The sequence below is a fragment of the Fukomys damarensis genome, unplaced genomic scaffold, assembly GCF_012274545.1.
Source record: "Fukomys damarensis isolate Sample0158 unplaced genomic scaffold, DMR_v1.0_HiC HiC_scaffold_10, whole genome shotgun sequence".
Taxonomy (NCBI): domain Eukaryota; kingdom Metazoa; phylum Chordata; class Mammalia; order Rodentia; family Bathyergidae; genus Fukomys; species Fukomys damarensis.
Window position 1 is genome coordinate 12,544,219 of NW_022900922.1, and position 25,975 is coordinate 12,570,193.

Here is a 25,975-nt window from a genome sequence, read left to right on the forward strand (position 1 = left end):
GGGGGGGGGGGGTCGTGTGGGTGTTTCAAGGGCGCCCGCGCGGCTACCTTCCTTCCTGGGTCTGTTGTCGCGCAGGCCGGGAGCTCGCGCGCACGCCGCCGGGTGATCGCAGACAGGCAGCAATAGTACACATTTTTTTTGTGGTAAAAACTATCTGTGGTCTTATATATGCCAAACACACACACCTCAAGCCCGGTTAATGTTTTTTAACATTTTAAAATACTGACTTCTATATGGATAGATGAGTTTAATTTATATATTAATTATAGATAGATTAAAAGAAGGTAAGTTGTGGGCTGGGGATTTAGCTCAGTAGTTCCACTCCTGCCTCCCAAGTGCAAAGTCCTGAGTTCAGTCCCCAGTACCTCCCCCCCCCCCCGAAAAGAAGGTAAGTTGTTACCACTAGGTGAGGTAGTATGGTATGAGAATCAATGGAAACTTGTATTTAAACTCTTATTTTTGGTGCCACGGTGATTTTTTTGTTTGTTTATATGATGATGGGACTCAAACCAAGGAGGCTTCAACTGCTGAGATACATCTCCACCTCTTTAAAAAAGGTTTTTTGTTTTGTTTTGTTTTGAGATAGGATCTCTAAATTGCATAGGTTGGCCTGGAATTTGGAATCCTTCTGCGTCAGACTCTTGTTGAGTAGATGGGATAACAGGCATGTACCACCATGCCCAGCTGAGTTGTGTCCTTAAAATCACTAAAGCTCTGCCCCTCCCTTTTCATATCAGTGAGTAATAGTACTTTTCCTCTTTTTTTTTTTTTTTGTTTTTTGTTTTTTGTTTTTTGATTTTTGATTTTTTGAGACAGGGTCTCACCATGTAGTTGAGACTGACCTGGAACTCACTGTCTGGCCCAGGCTGGTCTGGAACTCACAGCAATACTCCTGCCTCAGCCTCCCCAGTGCTGGGATTACAGGCTTGCACCACCACGCCCAGCTTTACTTTTCCTCTTTACATATATAATTTTAAAATAAAAATGAATGTGTAGAGCTTATTATTGTGTTACAAAATGAAATAATGATGGTATTTCCATGTCTGGTTAAATCTGATTGATTTGCTTAAGTAAATTCCTGTTCTTTCTTTGTCTCACTTTAAGGAACTTTATGAAAAGTTGTGATACAGTAGAAGTTCTTCAGCCTTTTTGGTGTCTCTTGAAAGCAGTTTTTGTGCACAGATAATACAGTCTCTGAAAATTTTATTTTTAATTATAGGATCTTCAGAGACCCACAAAACTGTCTGGTTTCCAGGCTAAAATGTCCTGTCTAAACAATAGCTTCCATTCATTGTCCATAATACCTACTTATGTTTCCAAAATTTGTCATTCACGCAACTAATTATTGCATTGACTAAATTTGCATATTAATAATAGAAAAAAGGAGTCCTTGAGGTGATTGTATCCTTTGCAGACTTGAGCAGAATGTTATCTTCTGTGAGTTAGAGACAGCACTGGGAGATAAATCACTGCATTTCTAAGGTAAGACTTTGAGTTTAGTAGAGGACCCAAAATTTTTGCCTGCTAAGGATGTGAGTAAGCAAAGTCAGGGGCACAAAACTTTTCATACAATATTTCAGTGGTGACTACTAGGTTAACCAGGACAAACTAGTGACATCATTGGACATCATTTATACAATTATAGGCGTTATAGTAATTGGGGCTTTTTTTTTTTTTTTTTTTTTTTTTTTTTTTTTTTTTTTTTTTTTTTTTTTTTTTGCAGTACTAGGGAACGAACCTTAGGTCTTCTCATTGAACTCTTAATCCCAAAGCCATTTTTTTTTTAAATTTTTGAGACGGTTTTGCTAGTTTGTCCAGGCTGAGTTTGGACTTGTGATCTTTCTGCATCACTCTCCCAGAATGCTGGCATTACAGGTGTGGACCACCATGCTTAGCCTGTTGTTTGTTTGTTTTTGTTTTGAGTTTTTTGGGATCAGACTCAGGGCCTTAGCACATGCCATAGAAGTGGTCGTCTACTGAGATACGTCTCCAGCATGTGGTTGTGTTTTTTTGATGATTTTAATGCCTTCTAGTATGCCCTAAATTCTAGCACTTAATAGTCTTTATTTCATACCAGATTACCCTTCTTGTGAGTTATAGGTATCCTTGGAGTAATAACTTACTCAAAATAGGAGAGTTTTGTGAAAATTACCCCCCACACCACCAGAGATTGAACTCAGGACCTTACACTTGCAAGGCAGGTACAGTGCCACTGAGCTAAATCCCTGGCCCTTTTGTTTGTGTTTTTGAGACAAGGTCTCACTATGTAGCCCTGTCTGGTCTTAGACTCATAAAGATCCTCCTGCCTTAGCCTCCTGAGTACTAGGATTACAAGTGTGTGCTACCATGTCTGGCTAATTATTTCTCCCCTCCTTTTGATATCCAGGGGTCAAACTTGGGACCTTGTGCTTGTGAGGCAGGCAGCAGAACCACTGAGCTAAATCCCTGGCCCTATCCATTATTGATAATGTCGATAATCTGATATGATAAGTACTAAATTCCTTCTTTTTTTCCCAAGCATTTCCAGCATTTATCCCTGATCCTGAATGGTATAAAGAATAGATTTGCTTTTGTTTTGTTTTGTTTTTAAAAATACATTTCCTAGCATGCTTGTAATCTCAGCACTCAGGAGGCTGAGGCAGGAGAATCTCTGAGTTTGAGACCAGCCTGGGCTAAATCGTGAGCTCCAGGTCAGTTTCACCTACATAGTGACACCCTGTCTCAAAAAAAAAAAAAAATTCCTAGCTTCTTTGCAGTTACTTGAATATATCTCTAACCATAAGCTCCCACTTATACCCCTTGAAGCATAATATATAGTGTCCTGTGAGAAGCAGTCTGGTGTAAACCCACACTTAGATGTTTCAGCAGTGTATGATTTTTAAAAAAAATTAATTTTATTGGTACAATTTAAATACAGTGATCACATTCATCAAAGGGAATTTGTTCCTGTACATATCTTGATTGCTTTTCTCCCAATCCCATCCCTTCTCAGCTCTCTTACTTACTCCTTATTTACAAAAGCTTTGTTTCCATTTTTTCTTCCTTCTTTAGCCTGTGAATTTTTATTTGGAGCTCACATTTTATACAACCTTGTTTCTTACGTCTTAATGCCAGTACAGTGATGGTGAACCTTCTAGAAGTTTCAGGGATAACTAACAGCCTGCTGCGACATGAGTGCCTTAAGTTTGCCGCCACTGGTACAGTTAGAAGTTACTCAGAACCCTGGGAGATCATGACTGCTTGAGACACTGCCCTAGGATCCTCCAAGTAAATTTTGTTTGCAAGATAGTATGATTTTAGTGGTCTTTTATTTGAGCCTGCCCAGCTGGTATTCTACCTTTGGTAATAGCACACCACTTTCCTTTAATGTATTGTTAGCATTTATTTGTATTCAGCTCTTGACTGGCCAAGAACTTTACATATGATTAATATTAGGCTTTCTGAATGTATTTAGGGATTAAAAAGTCCTATTTTATTTATACAGCTGTAATCCCAGCTCTCAGGAGGCTGAGGCAGAAAGATTGCAAGTTAGAGGCTGTTTGGGCAACTTAGTGAGACCCTGGTTCTAAGTAAGTAAGTAAATAAATAAACAAACAGGATTGGTAGTGTAGTTGAGTGGTGGTACAACACTTTTGTAATGTGTGTGAGCCCCTGGGTTAATCCCCAGTACCACCACTACCAACAGCAGTAACAAAAAAATAATATTAGAGTGTTCTACTTTATTAACTTGGGTCAAGTAAGGGTAATACTTGTAATCAAGTAATGTCAGGTTTGATGGTATAAGAAGCATTTTTACCTTGCATGTGACTGTGAAAGAAGTAACTTATTATAGAACTAAGATAGTGTATTGCAGATCCCCAATATCATCTCCAGATTGGTACTGTAATTAGAAAGGAGAAATCACGGGACTCATTGTGTTAGTTGTTTATGGTGTGCTTTGTTCCAACAGAATGATACAAAGTGTAATCAACCAAAAGAAAGGTGCATGGGGTGAAGTCTAGGGGAAAACTGGTGAAATTTCTCCCAGTAGAGTCATATGAGGCACACTTAATTCCCTCAGCAAGAAATTCTGACAGTGCAAGTATGTACTGGAGAAAGCTTATTAGAGACTCAATGCATAGGGTTTTGTTGGCAGCTGGTCACATAGGCACCCCATGCCTGGCACATGAGCACATTCCAGACACAGAATGAAAGCAGATGTTCCAGATAAACCATATTGTTTGTACATACAGTTCAGGCACAGTGAGCTACACTTTATCAGTTAATCGTGGAAATTCTTCTGACGTCCAGTTTCTTGTAAATTCCCAAATGCCACCCAAGGGCCAGCCTTGCAAGCAGGCCTTTCTGAGGAGACTTGTCTCAGGCTTGCTGTTAACCCAGAGCAGCATTAGCTTTCCATTTCGTTATTTTTTGTTTGTATTAATGATTTTTTTCCTCAGTTTATGATTTCTCTGCTAGAATCTTTTCAAAGCAAATTCTAATTAAATAAGGTTTGCTTTTATTGCCTTATTTTGTGTGAATATTATATTTCTTTTTCATTCTTACCATCTTGACATCTTTTAAATCTTTGATAGTTTTAGTGTTTTGTTGCTTCTATTTATCCCATACTACTACTGCATACTACATGGGTCAGGAAACTAAATGGAGTTTTGTAACTGCTGAGAATATATTTAAGAGCTGGAGAAGTAACCTCTAGGTTTACTGTTTCTCAGTCTGTGTGACACCCCCCCCCCAGCTTAAAAGTCACTGGTCCCCTCCTCTAGAGTTTCTAATTTCTGATGTCTTCAGTGGAGCCTCAGAATTTGCACTTCTAAGTTGCCAAGTGATGCTGGTGATGTTGCTGTTGGGAGCCCACAATGAAAAGAAACACTTTGCTACTTTATGATCATAAACTGAGGTTAACATGAGTGTTGCCACCCACAGACTCCCCCAGTTCCGGCATAAACTAATAAAGTATGCTAAAAAAAAGTTCAATATTTTTTTGCAAATTCAGTGAATCCACCTCATATCACCTGGAACTTCTCATTCCATTTGCATAATGACAGCTAGAATTTCAAGGGTTTTATTGGCGTTTCTCTCCCACTGTAAATGCTGTGGGAAAGGATGCCATAGAAATGTTTTTCATGACCTCAGTCAGAATCAGAAAATACTAGGGAGAGAGTTTTAACTGGTGGCTAGATGGACATGGTCACCATAGACAGTAGCAGGGCAGATTTGATAATGAAATTCTGAAAATGACCTGACCCATATGAGATCTCTAGGTAGGTAAACAACCCATTCACTCATTTCATTGCAGTAATTTTTAAAACTCCAACTCTGATGATGAACATTCTGATAATGTAAGCTATCCTACCAGAATGCTTCAAGATTGAGTCTTTTTACTTCTCATATCGCATTGAAAGGCAAAATCAAGTATCATGGAATCCCTATTATAAACTTGATCCTTCTTATTTGTCCTATTTGCCACTGTTAATGACATCTTGTGTCTATTTACTTTAACATGTATACAATAGGGATGAGCAAAATTCAGTTTTAAAAATTTGATACTGACTTTGACACAACAGTAATTTTCTGGTGACTCAGCACCAGTATGATCTGACAGTAAGACTAGATTCAGATGAGAGTCAGGAGATGTCCAAGTATCCAACTTTGTATTATAGTGAAATACACAAACACCATGGTTACTCAGTATTTAAGTTGTTTAGTAATTATTCAGCTTAGTGTGAAAAGGATAGTAGTAGACCAAGGGACTGACAGTTACCTTTTAACAGGATCTTGCTCCATAGTTCAGAGTTTTTTTTTTTTTTTTTTTTTTTTTGTATAAAGTTGAAATCTTATTTTCAGCACTATCTTTCAAAAATTGAACCATATGATTTTGAAGTTTCAGATGGAGGATTTTCTCTTGAAGAGTTTGACAACCCCTTTCTCCCATCTGCCTCATTCAAATCACGCTAACTGGAATATATAATATTAAATCTGTCCAATTAGTCTTTTTATTGCCACAAACTTTGAGATCTTTTTTAAAAAATTGTCTTTTAAATACTTAGATTTTTAAGAGGATCATTCTTTCCAACAGAATCATGATTTTTTTTCAAGACAGAAGTAACATATAAATTTTCCTGACATCTAGCCAGGAACATAATAGTTTTGATTTAATTGATTGATTGATTGATTGATTTAGTTGGTATTTATGGAACAGTTACTATTCCTGCATTTTTCCTGGTTAATTTTTTTTTTCTTTTGATTTAGAAAGAGGGTTGTAAGCACTTTTATGGTAGATGGTATTATTTATTCTCTTTGTAAAAATGGGTAACTTGAGATTTTGAGTCAACAAGTAGGTTCCATGTTGGGTCATAAGCAATGGTATTCTAGGTACAAATTCTGTCCTAATTTTTCTATATCCTTTTATCTCTACATGAGGATCTATCAGTTGGACTCCTTAGAAACTCTCTTGGGTCTGGTTTGCAAATTCTGAGAATTTAAAAATTGTTCAATTAATTTTTATTGGCTAATACTAAAATCAAAAGGTACATATTTACCCTTACTTTTTTTTTTTATACCAGGGCTCGAACTCAGGACCTTGCACTTGCGAGGCAGGTGGCATCACTACTGAGCTAAATCTCCCCCCCCACACACTTACCTTGTTTTATCTTGAATTCCTTCCATTTCACTTCCTAGAGAGCTAAAATGCTTTAATGTAAACATCTTAGGGGTTATCTCTACATCTGGATAAAGATAACTGCTCTTTTAATTTCTGCAATTGCACTTTATATTTTATAGAGTTAATACTGTTACATCAGTTGTTGAAGGTTTAATGTGAAAAAGAACATTGATAGTTTGTAATAAGTGATACGTTCTGGTTCATGAAGCAATATTAATCTGTCCAGCAAAGGTTTTGCAGTTGTTTAAATAGTGTGGTAAGAAAATTGGCTCCTTACTCAATATTAAAAGCATGCTGGTCCAAAGTAGTCTGTCATGTTTAAGTTGTGTGTGGTCTTCGCAAAATATCATCCATCATATGGAATTCTTGTTATTTGAATTTCATAGATTTTGTTGCATTGTGAAATTAGTTTGTGCATTTGTTTTATACTCGTGTATAAGCAAGTTGAAAGCATACTTTTTTTATATTTTATCATTTCTGAAATCAGAATGCATCCGGCAGTCAGTTGATGGTATGTTGTATTTTAAATAGCAGCTGTTTTTCTTTCTTAATGGTATAGGTGGCTTACAATTAAAGGTGACTCAGGTGAAATATTGAACTTTAACTTATGAATTTCACTTACATAAAATTAATTTAACATCACTGGGTAGGGGGTTAAAGTTTAAGAACAGCTCAGCTGGTGTGGCTACACATGCCTGTAATCCCAGAACTCTGGAAGCTGAAGCGGGAGGATTGCTACAAGGTTTAAGGCCAGCCTGAACTACATAGGTTGACCTTGTCTCAGAAAACTTGCTACATCTCTGTGTAAACAATGTTGGTCATCTTTTTTTTTTTTTTTTGAGACAAGGTCTCACTGTGTAGTTGAGGCTGACCTGGAACTCAACTGTGTAGCTGAGTCTGGTCTCCAACTCACAGTGATCCTCCTGCCTCAGCCTCCTGAGTGCTGGGATTACAGGCATGCGACACCACGCCCGGCCCATCTTTTTTGTTGTACTTAAATTATCCTGATTCCAGGACCCTTGGCTGCATGTAGTTGTCAGGAACTTGAGATTCCAGAACACATTTTTCCAGAGGATTTGGAAAAATCACCTGGCCTCGTCAAATAAAATTGCTACTTGTAGAGCTATTCACTATTAATGGCCCTGTCATTCTTCTCTCTAATACTGTATTCATAAGACTAATAGTTTAGCTGCTCATACCTATCCTCCAGCTACTCTGTTGTTAATTTCCCCATTAACTGATTGTTAACTACAAAGTTTGCTTTAAAAAGTGCAAATAATAGCATATTAAAGTAAACATTTGTTGAATATGTATTACATGTTAGGCACTGTTATGTGTTTTACATGTGATTTTGTAAGTCACAGTTTCCAACTTTAATGTACAGCAGTACCTTGGTTAACAAACTTTTAAAAAAAAATTTTTTTTGAGACAGGGTCTTGTTCTGTAGTGCAGGCTAGCCTTGAACTCATTATGGGTCCCATGCTGGCATCAAACTCTAGGCAATCCTCATGCCTCAGCCTCCTGAGTGCTAGGATTAACAGATGTGCACCACCACTCTCAACATGAATTTAATTCTTCCCATCCAGAATAGGGAAAGAGGTTCATAAACTGAAGTCCTGCTTTTAATTAACAAGTTATATTTAAATAATATGTAATAAATGTATAATATATAAATATATGCATTTATTTTATTTTATTTTTTCTGTTGCTGTTGTGGTACCTGGCACCATTTTAATATATGCATTTATTAACATCAACTTCACCTTATAAATTCGAAGCTAGATTTAGAGAAGTTAGTGTCCAAAGGATAATAGAGCTGGTAAATTAGGGACCTGATGTTTGAACCCAAGTATTCTGATTTCAAAATGTGTGCTTTTCAGTTTTTTTTTTGTTTTTTTTTTTGTGGTACTGGGGATTGAACTTGAAACCTTGTGCTTGCAAGAAGGCTGCAGAACCGCTGTGTTAAATCCCTGGCCCCCTTCACTTCTCATTTTAAAATGCCTCTCAAAAGAAAATATGTTTGCTCAGACATTATGAGAGATAACATTTACAAAATGTTTGTATATTTCGGACAAAGTCAGTTTATATAGTTATAGCAAAAGTATTATAGCATTGGGTAAGAAAGGGCTTACTACGTTAGAGCTCTGAAATTAGAATAAATACTGTGACTTCAAGTGTTTATTTCATATTTTGTGGTTCAGCTTCTTTTGGTCACTAGACAAGTTGTTGATTGATAGGTTTTTCAATGATCATTGATTAATGTTTCCTATAAATGATTTCTAAGATCATATTATTGAGGGTGTAAAATGGGATATAGGGCTGGAGATTTAGCTCAATGACACTGCCTCCTGCCTCGCAAGTGCAAGGTCCTGAGTTTGATCCCTGGTACCAAAAACAAAAACAACAACAAAAAAGAGGTATGAACTTGGTGGATAGGTTTGGACTTTTTATGAATCAAAAACATTCACTTAGCTGGGCATGGTGGTGCACGTAACACCAGCACTTGAGAGGCCGAGGTCGGAGGATTGCTGTAAGTTTGAGACAGTCTCAACTGCATAGTGAGACCTGTCTCAAAAAAACAAAAACAAACAAAAAAACCCATTCACTCGATGTACCTTTAGTGACTTGTTGCATTGTAAAATGTTCTACTCCTTCCTTGCTGATCCATACTAGTAGATAATTACTAGCCAAAAATAGATGCAAACCATATATAGTACCAGTTGTGGATTTTTATATTTTAGTCATTGAACTGGCTTCACCAGTAGGCTTCTCTAATTTCCAGATCATTGGAGTTTAAATATCTTTTGACTGTGCTGTTACTCAAAAGCATATTCACTTGAACTTGAGTAAGGTTTTGGCCTTCCTAGCAAGATATCAAATAAGATTGATTTCTTCTAAGGGCGAGGTAAATTGTCTATTTTTGTGTTAGATATGTATTTTCTCTTTAAGGCACAATATACCTGACACCCATAGCTTGAGGAACAGGTTAATTTGGCTCACTGTTTTGATGGGATTCAATTTATGGTTGTCTGGCTCCAAGGCAAGAACATTATGATATACAAGTGTGGTTGTACAAAGGTGTTGAGTTTATGGTAACAGGGAAGCCAAAGGGAGGGAACTGTGCCTGAGAGGAAGGGGTTAAGGATCCAGACACAGACTCTGCGGTCACACCTCTGGGACGCACCCAAAAGTGCATTCTGCCAATCTTCTGTGCAGATTCCCAAGCCGATCAAATTGACAGTCCACCTGAATCACCACAACACAGTAGGCACTTAATATTACTTCACCGTATTCTTCCTCTCTTACTTCTTTGCTGCTGTTGAAAATTCCCATTAGAATATTTGTTTTGAATCATTTTAATTTCCAGGACTATATAAATAACTTTATGCTAATATGCAGTTATCCCTCTGGTTAATAGAAGTGCTTCTAAAATTTGTTTAAAAGTCACTTTTCTATCCCTTAAAGTGACTTAAATTTTAAGAATTTTATTTTTATTTTAAGAATTTTAGTAAGTACAAATAATATCCAGAGAAGATTTTTGTGTTCTGGGGAGGGGTTAAATTTTTATTTGGAATAACTTATTATCCGGTTAAAATAATGAATAACTCACAGAGGCAGGTAAAATAAGCAGATAATTCATAGAAAAATACAGTAAGTGCCCAAAAATGTATACATTAGTTGAAATGATGTATTCAAGTATACGAACAAAGAATTCATCCGGCCTCTTTCCACCAGAGTGCCGAATAGTTACCGTTCTGCATCGTTTGCTTTATGTGTAATCTCTTTGCTCTGTCCTGTCACCTAAATACACCTAAATACATTAGAGTGTAATCTCTCCCTCCCCCTCCCCCTCCCCCCTCTTTCTTTGAGACATGGTCTCACTATGTTGCTCAGGCTGGTCTTGAACTCACTGTACTGCAGGTTGGCCTCAAACTCTAGGCAATCCTCCTCCCTCAGCCTCCAGTGCTACGATTACAGGTGTGTGCCACCATGCCTGGCTTGAGTGTCATTTCTAGCAAGGAACATCCTTTTGTCTACTTTGCATTCAAAACTTCAAACCAGGAAATCAGCGTTGGAACAACACTGCCATCCTATCCAGGCCCCTTTAGGTTTTACCAACTCTTGTAATGTCTTTAAAAATGTTCTGATCCAAGCTTCTATCCAGGAACACAGGTTGAAATTAATTAGTTGTCTTACCTCTTCAGACTATTTCAGGTTAGAAATTTTCTTCATAGTTTACATCCCTCAGAATTTTTTTTTTCCTGGTGCCAGGGAGCAAACTCAGGACTTGTGCTTACAAGGCAGGCAGCAGCACCAGTGAGTTAAATCCCCTACCCTGGATTTTTTTTCCTTCAGAATTTTAAGGAATACAAAATTGTGTAGGATAACTTCAACCTTATTCTGACTAGTTTTTCTCATCACTAGGGTCAGTCTTATTAGGTATACCATTGAAAGGATGTTTTTTTCATTCTCAGTGCATTGCTTAGTTCTACCATTGATATTTGATATCCTTTTCATCAAACCTCCACTGATTAGCATGGCATCTATTGACGAATAAGTCAGTTATCTTTTTTTTTTTTTTGTACCAGAGATCGAACTTGGGTCCTTGCGCTTGTGAGGCAGGCAGTGGAACCACTGAGCTAAATCCCTGGCCCCATGAGTCAACTATCTTTGTTTTGTTTTTGTTTGTTTTTTGGTACCGGGGATCGAACTTGGGACTTTGCGCTTGCAAGGCAGGTGGCAGCACCACTAAGCTAAATCCCTGGTGAGTCAACTGTCTTTATGATGATTATCAAATGATTATTCTCTATTTCAATCAGCCTTCCTATATTAATGTTTTAGTAAAAGGATGCACTTTCTTTTGTCTACATCTTAAAAATAAAATCAAGGTGGCCATAGGGGCTCAAACCTGAAATCTCAGCATTCAAGAGGCTGAGGCAGGAGCATCTTGAGTTTGAGGTGAGCTTGAATGATATAGCTATACTCTTTCTCAAAAAAAGCCCAAAATTCATTTATTCATTCATTTGTTCATTCATTCATGCAAATATGGACTTGTAAATTTATTGAATGCATTAATACCAATTTTAAGCTGAAGTATAATTAATTTAGAATGGAATATAGATTGTTAGGTTTATCAATCTGACATATACACACAACCCTAACAAGATAATAGAACTAGGGCTGGGTGTGGTGGTGCACGCCTGTAATCCCAGCACTGGGGAGGCTAAGGCAGGAGGATCACTGTGAGTAGAGACCAGCCTGAGCTACATAGTGAGCTCCACGTCAGTCTCAACTACACAGTGAGACCCTGTCTCAACGCCCCCCTAAAAAAAAGATAATAGAACTGTACTGATTTTGATGCTTAAAGTCTACTCCATTTGGCCAATAAGAACCCCTTCAAGGTATCTCCTGTGTGTTCCTTTGAAATACCCATCTTTCATTGACTATTTCCTTAGTTTCTGGCACAAGATGTTTTTGATTCTTCCTGTACTTTTCCCTGACCACTGTTGAAATGACCCATTTTTCCAAGGATCCTTTGTTATTTTGGGGGGTAATTCGCACAACTATATTTTGTGGAAAGAGAGGATATTTTCATTAAAATTTTCATCACAAATGTCATCAAAATATTGGGGACTTCAATTACATTTATATCTGCTGTTATCCCAAACAATGGAGATTTGTCTTATAATTAGACTCCATAAAATTTTGATGAACAATTTTCTGTCGTATTCCTGATTTGTAAACTGGTACCATCACTTTAAATAAAAAGATTTTCTACAGGTCTGCTCTTACATTTTTCTTGCAGCACTTTCCAGATTTGCCAGATACCCAGGAGCATGCTTTTCTAAGTGGCTAAATATATCAGATAAACTTTCAGTTCTCTCTCCACTCCCTCTGGTCCTGGTGTTCTAAGGAAAAAAGACCATAGGTCCACCTTAGAGTAAATTGATTGTATTGAATCAATTGTTTTTAGTCCTTCATCTTACCTTGTCCGCAAGGATTTAACTTCCATGGTTCTGTTTTCCAGAGAATAGTAGGAAACCTCTGATCTCCTCCCTTGGCTAGAGGTGGTCATCTGCTTTCTCAAGAGGGGAGGGTTTCTGTGACTTCCTTGAGTCTATTTATCAACTTTAAACCAGTTTCTCACTTTTCAACTCTGCCTGGGACCTCACTTTCTTTTTTTGAACTAATTAATTAATTAATTAATTACTTTTTTGGGTACTGGGGATCAAACTCAATACCTTGCGTTTGCGAGGCAGGTGGTGGCACCATTGAGCTAAATACCTGACTCCTCTCACTTCCTTTTTTCCTTATGCCCCAACACTCATCTTTGAGGTTTTTCTACGGGGCAATATTTGGTTGTATTTTCTTTATGCTGATTGTAGCTCTCAGCACTCTTCTATCTCCCAAATTATCTTCTTGTCCTCTGATGTCTCCTGTAACGTTCTCTTGTTTGTTGGTCTTGTCCTTTGTTCTTTTTGGATGGAGGACAGGATTTCAAAATCAAGATCTAGGCTTTTACTGTGTTATTTTTTTTCTTCCCAGCTTGTCACTTGCACCTGGGCCTGCTTGGTGAACAGAGCTGGGAAAATATATACATGTGCATGTGTGCACCTACTTGCATCCATATATGTGTATATCTGCATTTCTTTATGTGTATCCATTTATTACACAAATATGAACTAAAATCATATTTTCAACTCCCACCCAGTTCTTTGACTTCCATAGAGCATATTCTCTTCCTTTGTAAGTTCTTTGGCAGTGAGAGCCAAGGCCCCCACTCTCCTAAGCTTGTTTCACAAACTTAATTCAGTCTATGATTCTGGAAAAATGGCCACCACTGTGTTCATCACCTAATGGAGAGTTCACAAACAAAAACAAAATTTTGCCAAATGCTTCTGTTTTTGTGTTTTGGTACTGGGGATTAAACTCAGGACTTTTGTGCTTGCAAGGCAGGCATGGTGCCACTGAGCTAAGTCCTGGCCGAAAACACTTCTGTTTGTGAACCAAATTGTTCACAAACAAAAACATTCATGAACCAAGGTACCAGTGTATTTTCTGAGCCAGTTTACTTAGTATAACAAATCTCTGTGTGACTCTCTCACACCTCCTCTTTGTTGCATTGAATACTCAGCCTTTGTTTTCTATATCCTTACACTCCCCCAGCTTTTATGTCTAACCCATGTCCTTAGAAGGCATATTTTTCATTCATTCATTGGAATTATCTCCATTACTATCATTTTTTGTTTGTTCGTTTTGGTCCCAGGGATCGAACTGGGGACCTTGTGCTTAGAAGGCAGGCTGCAGAACCACTGAGCTAAGTCCCTAGCCCTATCTCCATTATTTTTAAAACCTCTTTTCATTGTCTTCTAAAATTATTTTCATAGATTTATTGTCACTTTATTTCTGTTTTTAGCATCAAATTTAATTTTCTTATAGCCTGATTCTCTTAGCTGCATTGACACTGTAATCCAGTGACTTACTCTTTTAAACTACCCCAATAAAATTCCATATAGCATATTTTTCTTTTTTATAGATCTTGAATAACAATATTTCCTAGGCAGTATCAGTGCTAGCCAGCCATTGGAAGAATTTGATTTAACTATTGGTTTTCTAAGACTTGTATGTTTTGTGTACTGTAGTCAAGGGGCCAGTGCAGGTTAATATTGATTCTTTCATGTACTTAAATGCTTCTCTGGTATTTTGGCATCTTGAAGGATTTTTATCCACCAATACTTAATTTTAAAATTGCTTAGACTTTTAGTGTTTCCATGGAATTCAGTGATTTTTAGGTGTTAGCTAAGACATTTTGTAAATTGGTGAAAAATAATTGTTTGCAGTGCTGGATAACCCTGAGGTAGCTGTTGCCTTGCCAACCAGAAAACTTGCTAAACAAAGGAATGGTGATTCAATTTCCTTTTTTGGTGCGAACTTGCTACATAAAATCATCTTCGTTTTAGCTTTTGAGATTGTCTGTATTAGTGGCCAAAAAAAGAGCAAGAGAGAAGGTAAAGAGTTTTTTCCTGCTGTGCAGACACACATGTATATCAAAGGAATCTTAGTTAACCTTCTGACAGAATTACTTTGTACACCCCTGCTTTGGACCAAAGTACTATATGTTAGCCTCAGAATAGATACATAGTCTTGGTTTTTCTGTTGAACTAAAGGATCATGATATACTTCATCGAGCATTCCCACAAAGATTTAAAACCCTTTAGTACTAGAATTCAGTATACTCACTCCATGTCTAATTGAATAAGGGAGATAATAGTGTCAGCGACCCCCTCCTCCTGCAGTTATACATACTATCATTTACTTTGTTTATATGGCAACTCCATGATTTAACTCTTTTATGGAGAACTTGTTTTTAAACTCACAATTTTCCTTTAGATTATTAATAATAATAATCTTTATTTGGTACTCTGATGGGCCCTGCTCCAAATGCTATAGTTACAACATCTTACTCCTCATTCCTGTGAGACAATAACTATTACTGTCTTCTGAGTCACAGAAGTTATAGCCTAAGGTCACTTACCAACTAAGTGGTTGATTTGAACCCAGGCATTTAATTTAGGAACCTATTTTCTTTCTTGTTGTTTATTTTATTTTTTGGGATTAAACCCAGAACCTCTCCTATGCTAAGTACACACTCTGCCACTGAGCTGCACCCCCACCCTAGGTACCTATACTCTTAATTATTTTATTATACCATCTTTAATTAATATAATGTCAAATTGTACAGGGTGGCATGTAGCTCAGTGGCAGAATGTCTATCACGCATGAGGCCCTGGGTTATGATACCTGGCATTGAAGAAGAGAAATAAATTGTATAATAAATAAGAATTAAAGCCGGGCGTGGTGGCACATGCCTGTAATCCCAGCACTCGGGAGGCTGAGGCAGGAGGATTGCTGTGAGTTGGAGACCAGCCTGGGCTACATAGTGAGTTCCAGGTCAGTCTCAACTACATAGTGAGACCCTGTCTCAAAAAAAACAAAAAACAAACAAACAAAAAAAAGTATTAAAAATAACTTAATCCACACCATGGCTGATAATAATTTTTTTTGTACTGATGAACTGATACATTATCTTTGGTTTCCTTCAAAATAATCAGAGTTGAGGGGGAATCTAAAGACAGCTAGATGATAGGATTGTCTTTAAGTTAATAATTGTGGAAAACAGGTTATGGTTATGTGCAAGGATGCATTATACTATTCTGCCTTCCTCTATATATATTTAAAATGTTTCTCAATTCAGATTTTAAAAAGCAGAGTATATGCCATTTGTAAAAATCAAATAAATCAGACCTTTTCTCTAGAAACAAACTTTGAATAAAATATTTTCATTTATATACTCCTCATTCTATTGCTTTTCAAATAGATTAATGATCATTTTTGTCATTTTTTTATATAATTTTTTCCTATGATGAATTAATTTGTCTTTGATTGTTTTTTCACATTTCCAAGAGGGAGAAAACATTTTAAACGCATCTCACATATTGTCAATTATCCTGTGGTATTTTCTCATTAGATTTAGTATTGAAAAATACTGAATTCTGAGGACTATTAATATTAGTTGACTAAAGTGACTTAACTCTGAATTTGTACTTTATTTATGGTGACCATTTAAAACAAGATTTTTGGGGCTGGGGATTTAGCTCTACCGCCTGCTTCACAAGCACAAGGTCCTGAATTAGATCCCTGGTACAAAATAAATAAATAAATAAACAAATAAAATGAGATTTTTGCCCCTTAAATGTTAAAAAGAGAATAGAAGGGCCCAAATGTGAACTCAAATTGATGTAATTCCTTGTTTGTCTACATAGAATGATTTGCAGTATTAATTATTAATAACTGAAACAAGTGCTTTCTAATATTTTATTTTCCTGATGTGAAAATTGAAGCTTCACTACCTCGAGTAGTCCACAAAAACTCACCTAGTTAGTAGCTGAACCCTGTTTCTCTGCTTTGAAAGCCTGTGCTGTTAGACGGTCTGCTTTGTTATCTTATGTTAAACTAATGCTAGAGTGATACCTTATGCCATGCTAACATCACCTATGCAATCTTCCATGTTTGGTTTCTGTAGAAAACTTTTCATATTTTGGTTAATATTTTAAAATATTTGTACTGTTTTACTTGTAGATTATTATGTTTGTCTCAGTGTTCCATTTTGACTGTTTTGGAATCTTGCTGCTTTGAAAGGGATTGTTAAATGAATGTATTTAAGATTAAAATTATTTTACTAAATGAGAATAGAAAAGTAATTTACCTAAGATGATTCAAAAGAAATAGAGACAGAAGTAAGATCAGAACACAGATCATTACTTTTCCCATGCCCTTTATCAGATTAGCATTGCTTTATTGATGTATTTGTTTAAGCAGTTTTTATTAGACTGTGATTCCCTTTTGCAAGTCTTTCCCTAGGAGGCACTTTTCACATACTTTTAATTCCTTTTCATGTGTTTTATCTTGAAGAAAGGAAAAACTTGTCACTTTCATATATGAGGGAATAAATATTCTATATTAATGTGGATTTTCATGTTCAGGGCACTGGCAGTGGTGACAACACTCCTGTAATCCCTGCTACTTAGGAGGCCAAGGCAAGGCAGTTGTAGTCTAGACTGGGACATTTTATAAAGGAGCCGGTGATACAGCTCAGTTGGTACAGTGTTTGCCTAGTGTATGTGAGATGCCCAGAGCCACCCCTATCATTTCTTAAATGTTTTCTCTTATGTGGGTACAACTTTCAGCTGATATCTTTTTCCCATCTACATTTCATAATTTTGTGTTCCTCATCAGTTTGCATTTAACTATTTATCTCTGAAAGTAGCATTTTACTGACTCATAAGGCAAGCTTGTATTAAATATGTAAGTTGTAGAGCATTATAAGCCTGTAGCCACAAATACTGTCCTATCATTTAGTCTTTTCTCACAGTGGTAACTGATTCCACTTGAACTGCAAAGTAAATTGAATTTTCCTAAAAGTTTGTTCTTTTTTTTAAAATTGAAAAAACAATTTTTTTGTACTGAGCATCAAACCTGGACCTTGTGCTTGCCAGGCAGGCAGCGGAACCACTTAGCTAAATCCCCGGCCCAAATTGAAAATATTTAACTGACAAAGATTGAGCATATACAGAATATACAGTGATGATTTGATACATGTATGTATTGTGTAATGATTATGACAAAGTAATTATAGCACATCCATCACCACCCATAATGTAGTCCTATCCTTTAATTTTTTGTTTTGTTTTGTTTTGTTTTGAGACAGGTCTCACTAGTAGTTGAGAATGGCCTGGAGCTCACTGTGTAGCCCAGGCTGGTCTTGAACTCATAAAGATCCTCCTGCCTCAGCCTCCCAAGTGCTGGGATGAAAGGCGTGTGTCACCACGCCTGGCTTATCCTTTAATTTTTGACTGAAATACTGTGAGTTCCTTTTTTTATTCTCCCTGAAATAAGGTCACTAAATTTTATTCCAGTTTATCCATAATTGTAGCCAAGAAAAATGATACTTTAAGAGGGCTAACATAAATTAGTGATGTAGAAATGATTATCTTCCTATGAAGTTATAGCAGAAGTGCATTGACATATATTTTCCTAAGCAAGTTTTAAAAATCGTGTATTTGATGTTAAGAAATTTTTCATGAAATACAGGGACTGTGAGGCAACTAGCTGTTATTTAGATTTTAGGTATTACTGTGGCACCTTTGATTGTAGCATTGGAATATCTATTATTATTGTTTCTGAAGATAGATCAGGTTGGGTTGGATTTATTTTAAAGTATAAAGGAAGTGGATAGTTTTATTATTCATTGTCGTGTAACAACATTTTCTACTTATGAAGTTTCTGTAGGCTGTTAATAGGTATCAATAGAAAGAAATGGTTTGGATAAGTAGAATAGAAAATGCTTAAAGTTTAATTATTTTGTTTTACTGTAGGGCTCCTTAGGCAGATGCTTATATTTATGAATGTCCAAAGTTGAGAGTTCATTCAATAAATTGATTTTCCCAAAGTCTTGCCTCCTTTTTTTTTTGGTGGAGCATCTTGGGATGTTACTATTGTTTCTTTTTTTTGTTGTTGTTGTTTTGGTACCGGGGATTGAACTCGGGTCCTTATGCTTGCAAGGCAGGCCACCGAACCGCTGAGCTAAATCCCCGGCCCAACTATTGTTTCTTATAAAACACTGAGAAAACTAGCTTATGTAATTTCCTTTGGCTAAGAAATTGCTTGGTAGAAGCAGAACTCCTTAGAACCACAGTTCTGTGCAGAAATGTACCTGATTTTTAAAAGATAGGCAGCTAGATTAAGATTGTTAAAAACTAAATTGTAAGGAAGGAAAATAAGTATTTTTTCAGAAGAGTAAGACTGAATTTACATAAAAGCATTTGAGATGCTGGGTCAGTAATTTGAGATGTCTCAGATTAGATTTATGTAGATTTCACTAGTAGTCTGAATATACATTTTTTTCCTTTTATATTATTCGTACCTTAGGATTGTTTAGAAATACAACAAAGCTATTCTGAATTTGGGTAGATGCCGAAATATTCTAGAAAAAAAAATTTTTTTTTTTCTGATTTTGAGCTTTAGATCTTTTTCAAAGTGGACCCTTTGAGCAAATGGACTCTCTTTAACTGGTCATATAATAAGAATTTTAAGAGTAATTGAATGGGTGGCTTGAGTTGTAGATAGAAGGCTATACTTTTGAGTGACATGAACTAATTCATATTGAAGTTCTTATGTGTTTAATAGGAAAAAGATGCCTTTGTATTTTACAAGATGTACATTTAATGAATTTAAGTAGGCTTTATAATAGGCATTTTACTCTTTAATTCAAAGTATTTTATAAATTGGCTTGTTAAAAATATATTTTACCCAGACAACTTTTATAGGATTAGGTCAAATATTAGGAGGACTGATTAAGGGGAAGAATTAAGCAGTTTAAATCTAATTATATTTCTTTGCATTTTTAGGCCCTTGATGAGCCTCCTTATTTGACAGTGGGCACTGATGTGAGTGCTAAATATAGAGGAGCCTTTTGTGAAGCCAAGATCAAGACAGCAAAAAGACTTGTCAAAGTCAAGGTACAGTGTTTGTAGATTCTATAAATTATATGTTCAATGTTTGATATTTAAACTCATTTGGAGATTAGGATTGTCTTTTCTGCAACACTAGTTTCTAGGTATGATGGTTCTAAAAACAGTCTGAAACTAAGAATTATTTATTTTAAAGTATTCTAATTAGAATAAAATTAGATTATTATAGGTGGTATTTTGAGATTTGGTCTTCTTTGTATTATTAATTTTTAGTTCAGGAAAGGGCCTCAGAAATCATCTAATTTAATTCCTTAATTTTATTATAAGAAAAATGAGGCTTATACAGTCTTAGTGATTTCTTCAAGACAGAATAACAAAGAAATGTAATTGCTTTTTTGGAAATATCCTGAGCCACGTGCAGTGGTACTTACTCGTAGTTCTGGCTACTCGGAAGGCTGAGGAAGGAGGATTGGTTGTTCCAGGGAGTTTTAGACTAGCCTAGGTAACAGCACGCCTCCACTTCAAAAATAAACAAAATGGGTCTGATGGTATATCTTAGGGATGGTGCACTTGGCCTAGCATGAGTGAAGCCCTGGGTTTGATAATTAGGACCACAAAGAAAAATAAAACATAAATCATATATGGTTAATATAAAGAAGATGTCTTTATGCTTGAAAAACACGGGACTAATTGAAATATTTGAATGTGGTTATTTACTCACTTGTCATTAATGTATTAATTGGCAAACTTTGTTAAGAGAATTCTGTCACATGGGAAGAGGAGTAGGGATACAGGATAAGATTGACCTGACCACTGTCCTCAAAGGATTTATAATCTACATAAGCATTGGTTTGAATAGTCCCAATTTAATAGGCCAAAGGTGCTTTCTGGAGTTTTCTTCATGCCTGTTGAACTGGAGTTCCTCCTTTGTTGCATAGCTGTGTTTGTTTATTTGTTTCTTTTTAAAAAAGCTTCTGGAGTGATTCTAAATTGCACTCCTGGCTAAGAATGATTGTGATAAGTTAAATCTTGGGCCAGGGTTGTAGCTCAATGGCGCTGCACCTGCGTGGCTGGCAAGCACAAGGTCCTGAGTTCCAGCCCTGGTACCAAAAGACAAGTAAGTTAAGTCCTGTAAGATACTAACCTTGGCTCCACCCTAATTCTGCTTCTACAAGTTGGTGCCTTTAGTTTGTTTGTAATGTGGTTATGCAAGTGCTCTTAACAGGGCTCACCTGAGACGTTTCCTGTTTTGACTTCACACACTTGTTCCCAGAGCACCCAGTTTTTCGCTACCACTGTCCTGGAGATGAAGAAACACCCTTTATCATTTTTCTCACTTTTTCAGAACAACTGCTAGCACATTTAACATCTTCCTGTGAGTTAGACAAAAAAAGCTTTTTCCCCAGCAGAGAACCTCCTAAGTAGATTTTTGGCTTGCAGATACCACTCTTGTGTGCTCTTTGGGAAGCAGCAGTGTTCCCCAGGAACCATACTTTGGCTGAAGAAGCACAGGTTGGAGTTTAGTCCCAAATTACACCCTTACCTAGACAGTCCTGTATAATAAATGAACCAAGAAAATGTACGACACATAACAGTCCTGCCATCTATTGATACAAATGAAAGGAGCACAAACTGTTAATGCCTGCATCTACTACTTCTCATCAGTTTTGTTTTATTTTAATTAATTAATTTTTGTGGGAAGTAAAGATTGAACCTGTGGCTTTGCTTATGCTAGGCACACTGTTTATCACTGAACTATAGCATTCCTAGCACTTTCTACTGTCGCTGCTGATAGCAGAGTACCTTCTATCTCATATAATGGATATTTTAAAATTACTTTTAATGTTTTTGGCTGCCAGACAAATTTATTCATAATTTAAAGCTAATGATTTGCTCAACAGACTGAGAATATAGATCTTAAATAGTTTAATTTGTTTAAAATTAAAAATGTATACATTTAAAACATTTGTTGATGTATTTCATTATCAGCTTTCATTTATTGAGTATATAATCTATACTAAGCACTGTAAAGGCACTAAAACAAATGTTAAGACCTAGTCCCCATCTGCAAATGGCTGCAATTTTAAGTGAAGGAGATAGATACCTACGTGCATGGTTTAAGTAAAGTGTAGTAGTGCTGTTGTTCAACACAGAAGTAAATGCCTTGTTGCTCTGGGTATAAAATAGCTTCTTTTGTAGCTGGTTTGTGAGCGAGCCTATTACCTAAGCATGTTATTGGTTCAGTCCTTATAAGAATGTTTTTGCCTTGAATAAGCAGTGTTTTCTTTACTTAGTGGAAGTTTTCATGATGTTTATCAGTTTACTAAACATTTAAAACTTCAGCCTCCTATATTTAACTTACTGTCTTCATGTATGGTTTCCTATTCTCTCATTTCTATAGTACATTAAGATCCTTGGCTTAGTTGCCACTTATTTAACTTTTAGCCTTACCATACAGTAGTTCTGTGAATTTGAATTTATTGCTTAGATTTTTCTATTCCTTAGGGTTTTTTTTTTTTAATCAACAGGTTGTTATGGAGATTTAATTTTGACTTTTTTCTTTTTTTTTTGGTGGTTCTGGGAGTCTAACCCAGGGTCCCGCATATGGTAGGTGAGCACGCTTGCCACTGAGCTACATCTCCAGTCCTAGAGGTTAAATTTTTTGATGCTTGAGTATTATGATGCTTAGATCTCAGGAACTTACTGTAAGCTAGGCTTTCACAAAATGATATTGTCTCTGATAGCCCGAGATCTATCTTCTTTCTTCATTCTTTGGGAAAAGAAATTATGCAACTAGCCAGTTGTGGTGGTGCCTGCCTGTAATCCCTGCACTTGGGAAGCTGAGGCAGAAGGGTTGTTGCAAGTTTGAAGCCAGCCTGAACTACAGAGTGAGACCCTGTCTCAAAAAGAAAAGAAAAACATTATATAACTAAATTAATAACTGATAACATTGAATGAAGAGTAATAAATGGAACATTCAATAGTTTCAGTGTGATATCATTGGTTACTGTTATTTTTAAAAGTGAGATATAGTTTGGGTGGTTTATATAATTTTCCAGTTGCTCTACTTAAGGTTTGGGAATCTTATTTTAATTAGGCCGCTGATAGTTTGTATTGCTTGTAATAAAAATGAATAGTGCATGAATATGCTTATGTTGGATAGCTTCTTGATGGCTAATTAAATTTATAACTTCCAGGTGACATTTAGACATGATTCTTCGACAGTAGAAGTTCAGGATGACCACATAAAAGGCCCACTAAAGGTAATTCATTTATTCATTATTGAGAAACAGTAATTATATTTCTTTTTAATTCATTGGGTATTTTATTATTGAGCTAATGAAATAAATATATCATTTTTTCTAAAAGAAAATCATAGGTTAATGTTAAATATATCTTACACGATATTAATTCCTCTGTGTTCAGAAATGAAATAAATGTGAAAAGAAGGATAGGACACTTTTACTTCTCCAAGTGTTTCCCCATGTTTTCTTTTGTAAAATGGTGGAGTTTTGAGGATTAACAGCCAGTGAACTAGGGATTGTTTATATGTTTTATGATACTCAAAACCAGTGGTGGTGAATCCATGGCACATGTGTTACAGCATGCTGTTGGTATCATTGAAAGCTCTAAAATACTTTACCATCACTGCTCTAAACAGTGAGAGAGTTTTTAAAAAAATAAACACACCAAAACTCAACAGCTTTTAGTTCTTTATTGGAACTTTATTGGAAAAGAGTCTTTTAAGGGTCATAAGGCAGTTGTAAGTGATGAACATGTCCATACAGCTAGAGAATTTTGTTTGTTATGTTGTTTTCCTCATTGACTAGTGCAGTAAATGTTGTTTCAGTTTCTACTTGGTAAGCAGACAACAGAGGATATGTGGGAGGCCATTATGTGCTTTTTACTGATGAAGCTTCACTTTTGAAAAAGTTAGATATAGTTATGTGTCTGCCAGATTTTGTGGGGCAGGCAGTGTCACCACTGAGCTAAATCCCCAGCCCTCTGCCAGATTTTGTTGCTGAATTTTGACACTTTTAATAGAACTCCCAGTAAATTCTTATTTTTTGTATATAGTTGGTATTGCAGAGGACTGAAATTATTTTAGGTATTTTTTTTTTAAATCAGCTCTTGCATTGTAAAAATTATTTTCCATCATTTCTATTTCGTAGGTATCATCTTTAATATTTCATATACTTGTTTTATCACTTTCACGGACAAAATGACAAAAACATGCATAGTTATGACATTAGCTACCATTTATTTAGCACTTAGTATTGCCTAGCTCTGTAGAAGTTTTTTTGCGCATCTTATTTCACTTAATCCACATTAAAGATTTTTACAGAAGAAGAGACCAAAGGGAGGTAAAGTAGTTTGGCCATTGTCTTAGTTGCTTTCTCTGTTGCAGAGACAAAATACTGGACACCTGGTTAAAGGAGGAAAGGTTTATTTTAGCTCATGGTGTCTAGAGGCTTCAGTTCACATTTGGCTGGCTCCAAGCCATGACAGCATGGCAGAGTGGTATCACAGAAGAGAAGCAGTTCATGACAGGCAGCAAGCAGCAAAGCAGTGAAGTAACAAGTAGCCTGCGATAAGCAACAAAGAGTGACAGTAGCAGCCCTCTATCTCCTATTTTTTAGCCAGGCTAGGATGGGTAGCACTCACACCCTTAATTCTTGCATCTTACTGTGATGAATCCCAGCATCATGTCCATGATCCCAGCATCATACCTCTAGATGGAGCCACCTCTGAAAAGCCCCCCCTATGACTGCATGAGTCTTTTAGGAGACATCTAGATACAAGCCATAATCACCATGGTTTCACAGTCAGTAATGTCAGTACCTAAATCACACAAGTACACTTCTGTAATTCAAACATTGTGCCCTGTGGATACTCAGTACACATCCATATTTATGCCTTCTTTGTGCTCTTGCCTCACAAACATAGCCTAGTCCTTATCTACCTGTTTGCCCAGTACAGTACCACAGGTGCCAACCAAAAAACATGTTCAGTGTTGCAGAGGGATAGGAAAGGCAGCTGTTTTGTAATCTTAAGCCATTTTTTTCTCCTTAAATTGCAGTCTCCTTGATTTGCCTGTTTGGCTTTTCCTATTTTATTAATTTTTCTTGTTTTGTTAAAATTTTGAACTTTTATTTTGACACAGGCAGGTGTACTTTATCTTGAACTCTAGATTATTTAAATATTTTTCTTGTCCATAAATTAGAGAGAGAGAGAGGGAATGAATTGTGTGTCTCTACATTTTTAATTGTTCTTGATGTACTTTGTGGCTTTCTCTGAGCTGGTAGAAAGTGTCAGCATTTGGATATTTTTCTTAGAGGAAATAAAGCTACTACCATACTTAAGGTCATTGATTTTGAAACATTTTTAATAGAGTTTACATGAAAATAATACCTGGGCCATTTCACTGTTAAATAAAAAAAAATGTGTGTGTTTATTGGTGGTAGTCATTTAATGAACATCCTTTTTTATTTCCTAATATCCTTGTCCTTCCTTTGGGCATTGTGTTGGGGTGGTCTCCTGCTAATACATTTATTGTTAAGTCACTATAAAAACCATGAGTGTAATTAGCAACATTTGTATGACCAGATGGAAAATATTTTAAATAGATAACATTAGTGAAACATTGTGCCCATAAGGAAGCCTCAGAGCTACTTTGTAATTGTTCTTGCCCTCCTTTAGCCTCCAATAGCAGTTGTTCTCAGAGTGGTCAAGGTTCTAAGGGTAAAACTTCCCATAGTAATTCTTTAGGTATTACTTGTCTTTTCTACTATGTTGACACTTTCACTGATGCTACAAAATAATTAATGGGTTAAAACTCCTAGTACTTTGACACAAAACTAATTCGTAGTCATTCTTTATTACTGTGCACTCAAAAAGAAAAACAGATTTTGGTTTATTTATCTAAGTTTTTAAATATTTTAAAAATATTTTAGGTAGGAGCTATTGTGGAAGTGAAGAATCTTGATGGTGCATATCAGGAAGCAGTTATCAATAAATTGACAGATGCAAGTTGGTACACTGTAGGTAAGAAAATAAATTTTCTTTTGAAAATGTATTTTTAATTACATAGAACTTGATACAAATAGTGCTGAAGTTCCTTGATTTGTTTCCTCTCCTATTACCATTGATGTTATTACTGTCATAATCTTTCTTAGATCTTTTAAAAATCGGTTTAAGGGCCAGGGATTTAGCTCAGTGGTTCCACTGCATGCCTTGCAAGCACAAGGTACTGAGTTTGATCCCTGGTACCAAAAAAAAAAAA

The 25,975-nt window shown here is 36.2% G+C and overlaps 1 protein-coding gene across 3 annotated transcripts in view; it reads left to right on the plus strand.

Annotated features, from left to right (window-relative positions):
* Positions 1-25,975, plus strand: part of Arid4b (AT-rich interaction domain 4B) — a 146,675-nt gene that overhangs the window by 40,109 nt on the left and 80,591 nt on the right. For all 3 annotated transcript variants that reach the window (XM_010621972.2, XM_010621970.3, XM_010621973.3), the window contains 3 exons: positions 19,630-19,740; positions 22,890-22,955; positions 25,647-25,737. In XM_010621972.2, coding sequence (XP_010620274.1) covers positions 19,630-19,740; positions 22,890-22,955; positions 25,647-25,737 — 268 coding nt within the window. The remainder of the gene's footprint in view (positions 1-19,629; positions 19,741-22,889; positions 22,956-25,646; positions 25,738-25,975) is intronic.